The following is a 10,245-nucleotide window of genomic DNA, read 5'->3' as shown; positions in this document are numbered from 1 at the left end:
TGCATACACAGCCTTTCTCTGACCATGATGAGGTTGAAAATTATACTTAAGATAATCATGCTTACAGTTCTGAAAAATATCAGTATAATTTAAAAGAAATTCTAAAGAGGATTTGGGGAAAGAGACAGTAAAAAAAAAAAAAAGCAGTTTTATAAGAGTAAAGAAAGGTATCAGGGAAGAATGAAAAGAATTATAAATTAGGCAGATATAAAATAAGGTTATTGGACCTTTTTAGGAAAAAGATTCTTAACAAAAAACTTAAATTGTGTAAGCACTGAATGCCCATCCCACAGAAGTTTAAATACTTTATAGAATTTATTTCATCAAAGTATACAGATGTTGCTGACAGAGTCATATGGAAGACCATAATTATTCTATTCCTTATTTTTCTAAATACCTTTTTTGTTGTATTATAAAAATAAATATATATGATTAATAAATTTAATCTGTTTTACATCTGTTCTTATTTAATATATATTTGAAGACAGGTAAATATGGAAATTTTATATTTTCTCTAAATGTATCCAGATTTGTGTAAATGTATCAAGCAAACTGCAGATAGTCTATGAGTGATGTATGGCCATGCAGGCGAAGGCTAGAAAACACTGCTAGCAATTGCTGACATACTTATTTAACAAGTGATGGATTTCCCACTTTTTTTAGTATATTTCAAGAAATACTTTAAAGACTCTTCCTTCTAGCTCTATAGTTTTTTTTGAAATGATAAAAATTAATCTGTGGTAGGCAAAATTCTGGAGATAAATCAGCAAGAGAAAATAAGTGGCAGGGTCTGGCCTAATGGGACAATTAACAAGTAAAAGATAAAGTGATGCTCCTGTAATAGTAAGACAGCTACTATTACCAAAGTAATATAATCTTGGTGGGAATTTGAGAATGTAGGTGGGATACCTTTATCTGAGAGATAAAACAAAAATTGATTATTGGATCAGCATCTTTAGACAACCACTTTCCCCCTCTTAACATGCTCTCCCTAACATTCTTCCACCTAGCACAGCAGTCATTTTTTTTTTTTTAGTTTTACAGAGTTGCTGATTTTATAGTCAGTTTGTTCATATGTCATAATTATTTTAATTAGCTGACCCAATTTAATTCACAGAAAAATACATTTGATTTTTTTTTTTTGCAACCTCTGGGAAGTTCATGGCAACAATATACCTTATCTGTGTTTACATTAATGTATTATGGACCCATCTATCCCATGTGTTAGGTCTGTTTAGATCCTCTTTGAAGTATGCAACAGCATCCTTTTTTTCTTGGAAACTTTGGAAAACAGCTCAGCATGTTCATGTAACTTACTTTTGGGAATAAAACATAAAAATTCTTGCAAAATGCACCAATATCAGGCAGTCAGCTAGATGCGTTTATTTCCTTGGGCCACTATATAGTCACCAAAATATTGTTTAAATGAAGTTAATCTTTTTATATTAAATCTAAGGCTATAATCATTGATCTTTTATTCAAAGCAAATTCTAATGAGAACAAGTAACTTTCTCAGAATTTTGATATTTACTTTTGCAACTCATGAAGATGAATCAAGGGAAAAGTCAAGAGGTCTTTTTCATGGCCTTTCCAAGGGAAGTCTTAAAAAGCTAGTAGAGAAACAGAGTATAATTAGTGAAAAATTAGAGGGGAAGAGCCATCACCTACTATGAAATATATAGGATACTGTAAAATTAAAAATAAAGACAAATCCAGTCATAGAAGATTTAAAAACACAGAATGTTTCTCCTTCTCCCTCCCCGATAACCACATTCTCACTATAGTGAATTGACAAGAATTCACGATGAAATCTCTGGTCCTTTCTGCTAATATTGCTGACAGTATCAGACATCAAAGACTGAACTATTATAAAATAATGAAATGACCCATAGAGTTGAATATACTTATCTAAAAAGTAAATATTTATGTCAACTTGGAAGCTACTTGATCACAAAACATGACAGAAAGGTGAACTATTTCTTCTTCATCTACCATCAAACTCTAAAGACATCATCAAGGAAGCCACATCTGGGCAAATTCCTTTGCAATAAGTCTGTGAACACTTCCCAAATACTGTTAGCAAGTTACACATCCATGCTGAGTTATTTCCCATTGTGCAGTAATCATCTGCAGTGGACCAGGGTTTGGTTTTGTTCTTAGGTTATTCAGAAAAGGATCTATGAAGCATGATTTTAAAATCCAGGTTGGGAACATAAACCAAAAGTGTGTGCCTGTTGTTGGAAGGACAGAAGACTGCAGTTTGAGAAGTGATGTTGTAGACTCAGAAGAGAGGGTGGTAGAGAGGATGTCTTTCATCTTAGAAATGCTGAGGCACAAAACACAGGTGCTTGCAGTACGTTCATACATGAAATCCTTTCTCCTGTATGTGCATCATGTGTAAACGTAAAGTCTGTATACTGCTGACTATTCGTCTCTGGTGTCCAATCAGTATGACTCCAATTCTTCTAATGTCACTGATGGGGGAGAGAGAAAGAAGGAGATAGAGAGGGAGAGAAAAAGAGAGAGAGAGAGAGAAAATGAACATTTAGATCTGGTCAGTAGAGAGAGGAAATGAACACATAGATACAGTAAATATGCACCCTGGTAAATTTGTTTTATAAACTTGCTAAAAATTGTCTAGCAGGTAAAATGAGAGTTTAAATAGAGAGAAAGATGAAATATCAAGAATTGCTGCTTTTTTCTTCTTCCTGGCATCACTGCATATATCAAGTTTATATCAAATTTAAGGGTACAGGAAAATATCAATTTCAAGTATCTTGTAATGTTCAGATATTTTAGAAGCCTAAAGGTTTTATAATTTAGGTAATTAGATAACGTTTCAACAGTATTAGCAAAATAGTCAAAGTGTAGGATAGAGATATAATGTACTTCATTTGAGTTTTCATAATCACTCAGTAGTCTGAGAAAATGCTCTTGTATTATGTGGAACAATACGAAATTGCCAGTACTGTTTGAAAATAATGGCAATTTCATATCGTTCAACCTAGTTTTAGTATCTGATATTTTAAGCAAATAGTGAGCATCTTTATTGTATGCAGACAAAAGATAATCTTTGAGTGGAAAAATTCCTAACCATTATAATATAGAGAAACTCTGAAATGACACAATAATATTGTATTGTTACAATATTACATTTGATGATCATAATAGCAAGTGATCATGCAAGATTAGTATATGTGCATCATAAATAATTTGCCACAGTGAAACTATGTTGATATAAATTCTGTGATGTGAGCAAGAGTAATATGCATTTTAGAAAGCATTTAAAAATTTAAAAATAGCTATGAGTTAAATATATTCTTTCAAAGAACTGTAATTTAAAAGTGTATGTCCAAACCGCATTTGAATGATAGTTAAAAATGATGAGGAAAGATGTGAAATGCCATACTAGCCTAAGGAAATGTAGTTTAACCATGCTGTTCTTGATACAAAATTTGAATATATAATCTTCCAGGAGGAGTGTGTAAATATATTAATGATCTAAGTATTACTTACTCAATGCTCATTCTTGAAATCAGTTCAAAAGTTGTAAATCCTGCTGCCATGAAGTTATTCTTATATTGTCCCATTTTTATAGAATCCAGCCAGTCACCGACTGTGACAAATAAAGGATATTCAGGAACTTCACCAGGGGACTCTGACATTCTACAGGGAAAAAAAAAAAACATGAAGTCAGGTACAGCAAAAATTATCCAACCTTCTCTTTCCTTTTATAATATTTCTGCATCTAATGTCTTCATCTTTAATTTTAAAATTCTCTAATTTCATGACATTCAAATGAGCCACTTTTATCTGGTTAGGTTCACTTGTCAGTTTCTTTTGTCTTTTGTTGCTTTTCTTTTCTTTCTTTCTTTCTTTTTTTTTTTTAAAGATGTATTTATTTATTTATTTCTATAAGCACTGGGTACAGTCAGAAGCACGGGAGGGTGAGAGAATTCACCAGAGCCAGAGCGGAGAGCAGAGCAGGCAGACGGACCGAAAGCACTGCTGAGGGGAGCAGCGGGTGGCAGGAGAGGTCTGCGTGCCATGCGGGACCCTCCTCTGGTGGCCGGGGTGCAGCCAGGGATCGAACCGGCGCTCCAGAGGCTGTGGGCAGCTTCGCAACCCAGCGCTCAACAGCTGCGCCACCGGGGAGGTCCTTTTGTTGCTTTTCACCAATATTAGATCTTATATTTGATTGATCTGCAGAAAATTCATATCTTGCTAACTTCTTCCTTTTTTCCCTTGCATAAAATCATGTTTTCAAGCTTGAGGAAACAAGCTTGAGCCCTTTGTGAGCCCTTCCTGCTCACAAAGACAGTAACTAGCCACAGTCTGTTCAATTTTATCTTTTCTGACCTACCACTGAATTCATGCTCTTTTGCATTTTTCATATTTGCTGTGATAGTCCTGTCTCACTTTTAATAAATTCAGTAATCACAACTCCATTTATTTGATCTCAAATATTCAACAAGAATTCATTATTTATAAAAAGCAAATTTCTGCTGCCACAGAGCTCAACCACACCAATAAGATTTACATACATCCAAGTATAGGGTGACATAGCTTAAAGCGGTTATTAATAAGGCACAAACAAAGCAAACTCAATGCAAGGTTGGGTTAACAAGAAAAAAAGAATCCAGCATCAATGTTTCTTAAAGCAAGTGGCTCAGAAATTTGTATTTTGTTTCTAATATCTGATGCAAAGGACATTTTCATTTGGGGATATTTTTATAGTTTTAATATAAAGGTATTATTTTGGAAAGGTTTGGGGATATGTGTGTATATACATACATATGTACATATTTCATATATATGCAGACATAGTAATTTTACATAAGGTAAAGTCAGCAAGGGGGCCTCCCTGGTGGCGCAAGGGGTTAAGCACCACACTATGAAGCAATCTGCAGCCTCTGCAGCACGAGTTCGATCCCGGATGGCCAGGGATCAACTCACATGGAGAAGCAGACCTATCCTGTCTCACTTGCTGCTCTCCTCTTTAGTGTATTTCAGTCAGTCTGCCTGTTCTGTACCCCACTCTGTCTCTGGTGAATCCTCTCAACACCCACTCCCTGCCCTGCATCTCTGGCCTGTACCCAAGCTCTTGTATGCATAAATAAATAAATCTTTAAAAAAAAAAGGTAAAGTAAGCAAGAGAATAAAAATCAAATTAACTTAGAAATCATAGCAAAAATAACTCAGAAATGTGTATTTAAGCTATTCTAGCAATAAACTATATTATTCTCCTTACATGAAAATTAATGTTAAGATATTTCATTTGGTATTAAAAATATTCGGTAGTAAATGTGCTCCAATAATAGGAAGTGGTTATTACCCCTCAGGAGAATAAACATATCACATAAAAATTATTAGTTTATATTAACTAGTAAAGTAGTAACAATTTTTAAAAACTTTTTGGTGTTTACTGCTAAGGGTAACCAGTCTCAACATGGACCACAATATAGTCAGTAGATGTATGCATTTCATTTTTGTAAATTACAATTATATATAAAGAGCAAAAGCCCCTAGATTTTTCCATCATGGGAAAATACAGTCAAATCAGTATTGAATCAGTAATGGCACTTTTCGATTAAGTAATCACTGAATTATTTTTATTAGAATATTAGTAATGATTCCAATAAATAGTACTTTTATTTACCCTGCTTTTAATATTTTTATAAAGTTAAAGAATGAAAGAATGTATAGACTTAGCTAGAGACCAGGTTTTAATATTAACATTTGGAATATTCCATCATATGTTTTCAACATTCACATTTGAATTGTTTCTGTTTTAAATAGAAATAGGATGTCTTCTAATGGGAAGCAAAACATCATATGTATGTCATATAATTCTGGTATTGTTTTATTAAAATATATGGGAGTAAGAGTTAGGTTCTAAGGTCAGTGCATGAGCTGGAAATTGAAAATCTCTAACAAACTAATTAAAAATTCTTTAAACTACAATTAAATAACCAGGACCCATAACTTTAAGAACACAAAGGTGAGAGACATTATGCATGGTCATTCAGGTTTGCACCTTGTCTGACATTGAAAGACCAAAACATGCTTCTTGGAATTGTTCAGGACAGAGCTAGAATCAATTTCTTTTTTTTTGATTACTACATTGACATCCCTTTTACACTGGGGTCAAGTTGAAGGTCGAGAGTGGGGCGTTAAGAGACATGATGGGGAAATCCAGGGGCTTTTGCTCTTTACATATAATTGGGATTGCCAAATGAAACACATGCAGCTAAGGACTACACTGTGATCCAGATTGAGTTGGTTTACCCTTAACAGACTTGTGTTCTTTTTACCACTACTCAATTCTGCTATAATATTTCCTATTTTGGAGGCTGTTAACTCACATTCTTTTCTCCTTTGCTGTGAACTGCAATGCTATTTGATTGTGGACTGTTTCAATCTACTGAATATCAGAATGATTCATGATTTGACACTAAACAGAGATTAGCCATGTCCAAAGGTTGAAAAGCTATCATTAGCAACTACCAATAAATACTCTAACTGTTGCTGTAGTTCATTGTTACCTAGAAGTACCTATATTGATAAACATTAACAAATAACTAACATTCACCTATAAATAGAAAATAAAGTCTCCATAGCAAACTAAGTCAAGCAGTGTTTTCAGTAGCATTTACCAGTCTTCACAACGCTAATGTGCAATGTGTATATAAAAGAAAATTTAGAACAGGTTCTGCAATATTTTTCTAAATTATTTGATCAGTTTCTATGGAATATATTTTGGAAATTACTGCTGTACTTCGTTGACCAGGGCCCACACATATCTATGTTTATTAACATAGACATAGGCAAGGATGTTAGAAAACAAAATACCTATTTCAAAACACAGTGCTCTCTTAATTACTTGTCCAAGAAGTTTGTTGAAAGTGAACAAAATTGGGCCTTCCCAGTGGCATAGTGGTTGAGCGCCAGGCTGGGAAGCTGCCCACAGCCTCTGCAGCGCCGGTTTGATCCCCGGCCACGAGGGTCCCACATGGCGCGGCAGACCTCTCCTGCCACCCGCCGATCCCCTCAGCAGTGTACTTTGTCAGTTTGCCTGTTCTGTTCCCTGCTCTGGCTCTGGTGAATTCTCTCACCCTCCCTTCTGACTGTACCCAGTGCTTGTATAAATAAATAAATAAATCTTTGAAAAGAAAAAAAAAAAAAAACCTTGAATTGTTGGGGGAAAAAAAAAAGTGAACAAAATTTTAAAAAATGTATGCAAGTGACTTTCCCTTCACATTCCTATGCCATTTTTAATGTACAGACACAGATGACTTCCACTTTTCTTCCCTGAGATAACACTGGAATAACGCTCAAGCTTTCACAATTTCCTTATAATTGGTGAGTGAAAAAGTAATTTGCTAATTTTATGTCCTAGTATAGAAAGGTCAGAGAAGGATGTGCTGTACAATAAATGACTTACATGGCCTACTTCACTGTTGAAAAGCACACACTATTTGCTCTCAGAATGTTTCAATACCATCACTCCCTTTCTCTCTGCTCATCTTTAGTGACCTAGTTACCCTTTGGCCTCTATATGACTGCATTGGCGGTTGATTTAGTAAGACCAGAGTCCCCTCATTGTTCACAGCCAGTGTGCAATAACTTTTCTTTCACTTTATCTTATTATAACAAAGTTGAAAGATGCTGCTATTGCCTGACTTTGAGGGCTGGGTACCATCACCATCACATGAATTGTCTGGAATATTACCTAATAAACAATAAATGCCCTTTCTTATCAACCATCTACCAGGGTAAATTCAGTCTGCTATTTTGCTGAGCATGTAGAAATTTATTCTATTTGGTGATTAGTAGGGAGATGCCCACTTGAGAAATGTCTTTATAGCAAAAACTGCAGCTCACAGTAAAAAAAAAAAAGTATGTGTTGTAGAATATAAGTTCAAAGGTCTTTTACTTTACTCAGAAAAATCAGGAGGGGTCGAGTTAGCAAATTCTATGTATAAATTATGGCTAATTTAGATTACAGAAAAGACCTAAGTATAGCTAAAATAAGTAAAGCTATAATAAGGTGCAATAAATATATACTCCCAACGCATTTAAATATGTAAGAATGAATAGCATTGATAGAGCAAGAAGTTTTTATTCTATTGAGCATTTTGAGTTCATAATAGTACTAGTCTTTTAATACAGAAAGTCATTAAGTTACCTATAATATTTATACTGCCATTAAAAAGCAAGTTTTTTATCCTCAGAAGTTTTCATGTTTTTTGTTTATTGTGCAAATATAATAGTAAATAGATCTATTAAAAGTGATGCAAGACTATATTTTGAGAAACAGGTAAGATCTTGTTTTAATATGAATCCATCACATGCTTAAAGGCTATTCTACCCTTACTACTTTAACATAACTTGTTCCTAGCTCTTATTTTTATAAATAAAAATAATGGGTAATTATTTTTATAAATAAAAATAATGGGACAGGGTCCATTCAATTTTATATTACCTTTATTCCACATATGAATATTTTCTTTTTTTCCCCCAAAGAACAGCAATTTATTTAATTATTTTTAATAAAGCACTTTTATGCAAAACAAAATGAGGTACAGAAATTCTTGGATTTTACTGAAACATGAAGGAATCATTCAATCTTTGGATCTGAATTAACAATTTAAGATCAGACTCAAAACTAAATATTTAGACAATGAGGTGCTGGGAAGGAGAAGGGCCAGCCCTTTGAAGGATACTGTAAACATGAGGCTTAAGAGCTAAAATGCCTGCCCTGCATGTTCCCACTCCAGGGCCATGTTTCATAAATATATAAATATTTCATAAAATAGATAAAATAATATATTTATTGTTTCAATAGTTTTCATAACTATTATTCAAAAGTGAGCATACCATTCCATATGTTGATTTAATAATTTGTTAATTCCATGAAGTTAATCTTAGATTTTAAACAACATTCTTTTATTATAAATGATCATGCAGTGTTAGAGCACATATCTTTTCATATCAGTTGAATTACTTCCTTGGGAAAAATCTATAACATGGAAGACTTTTTTTTTTGAGTAAGTTAAAACTCCTTGATGGCAGCAATCATATCTCACATATCTTTCTATTTACTGTAGGCCTCTCTGCACAATGCTGAAAATATTATAGGAATTCATTAAATAAATAATGATTTAGACTTGAATAATCTCTACAGATGTTTGGTCCATGGCATAATGGTTTGATTCATGATGAAAGATTTATTTTCATTTAACAGAAAAGTGCCTGTTGACATAAAGATAAATCTATTAATAAATATAACATTTATTTAACTTATTCCTTGTATTGTGAAAATGTCTGCTTCTCTCTGTCTTTATAGTTTTCATTATGGAGGAAGAGGTACTTATAAAGTGAGGTAGCACTGGTTAAGTATTCAGGCACAACAACTGACAGACCTAGAACCATAACAGCAGATTCTTCATTCTGTATTGGTGCTTTTACATGAATTTTTTTTAAGATTTATTTATTTATACGAGATCTGGGGCACAGTCAGAGGCATGGGAGGGTGAGAGAATTCACCAGAGACAGAGCAGGGAGCAGAACAGGCAGACGGACCGAAAGCACTGCTGAGGGGAGCAGTGGGCGAGGCAGGAGAGGTCTGCTGCACCATGTGGGTTTCTCCTTGGCCGGCCGGAATCGAACCCGCACTGCAGAGGCTGTGGATAGCTTCACAGTGCGGCGTTCAACCCGCTGTGCCACCAGGGAAGCCCCTACATGAATTTCTTATCTCATGATTCAGGGATTACATTCAGACTACTCAGTTAGTCTATAAAATAATCTAATATACATACCATGTACTTAACCTTTGAAGGAAGAATTCATTTAATCAGGTAAAAATAAAACACTGCCCTCTCAATAATTATGCCTAATAATCAACTTGAACAAAAGTGAAAAATAGAGAGAATTTTGGTATTTTAAAAATATTTAAATTTTATAGTTTAAATATAAAATTTCAAAATCATAAAACCATGACATATATCTGATGACAAGTTTATGCTTGTGGGCAACTTCTCCTCATTCTAAATAATCTGATTCTACAGTGTTAAATCTGGATTATGAATTATTTTACATCAGCCTTTTATTTTTAGTAAATTGTCAGTTTAAAATAAATTGATATGATCATTTAATTATCAAAATGAGACTGATAACAGGTAAGATGTATGAAGGAATGAAATTCAAAGCAAATTATAAAATTACAGATATATTTGAACATTA

The 10,245-nt window shown here is 33.8% G+C and overlaps 1 protein-coding gene across 4 annotated transcripts in view; it reads right to left on the bottom strand.

The window, feature by feature from the left end:
* Window positions 1–2,359: 2,359 nt before the first annotated feature.
* EPHA6 (EPH receptor A6) overlaps window positions 2,360–10,245 on the bottom strand; it is a gene marked incomplete at both ends in the record, with an annotated part of 657,283 nt that continues 649,397 nt past the window's right edge. For all 4 annotated transcript variants that reach the window (XM_084232801.1, XM_084232803.1, XM_084232802.1 and 1 more), the window contains 2 exons: window positions 2,360–2,474; window positions 3,517–3,666. In XM_084232801.1, coding sequence (XP_084088927.1) covers window positions 2,360–2,474; window positions 3,517–3,666 — 265 coding nt within the window. The remainder of the gene's footprint in view (window positions 2,475–3,516; window positions 3,667–10,245) is intronic.

The sequence above is a fragment of the Talpa europaea genome (genome assembly GCF_964194135.1).
Source record: "Talpa europaea genome assembly, chromosome: 4".
Lineage (NCBI taxonomy): Eukaryota > Metazoa > Chordata > Mammalia > Eulipotyphla > Talpidae > Talpa > Talpa europaea.
The sequence above is the reverse complement of the archived record's forward strand: the minus strand, read 5'-3'. Positions and strand labels throughout refer to the sequence as shown.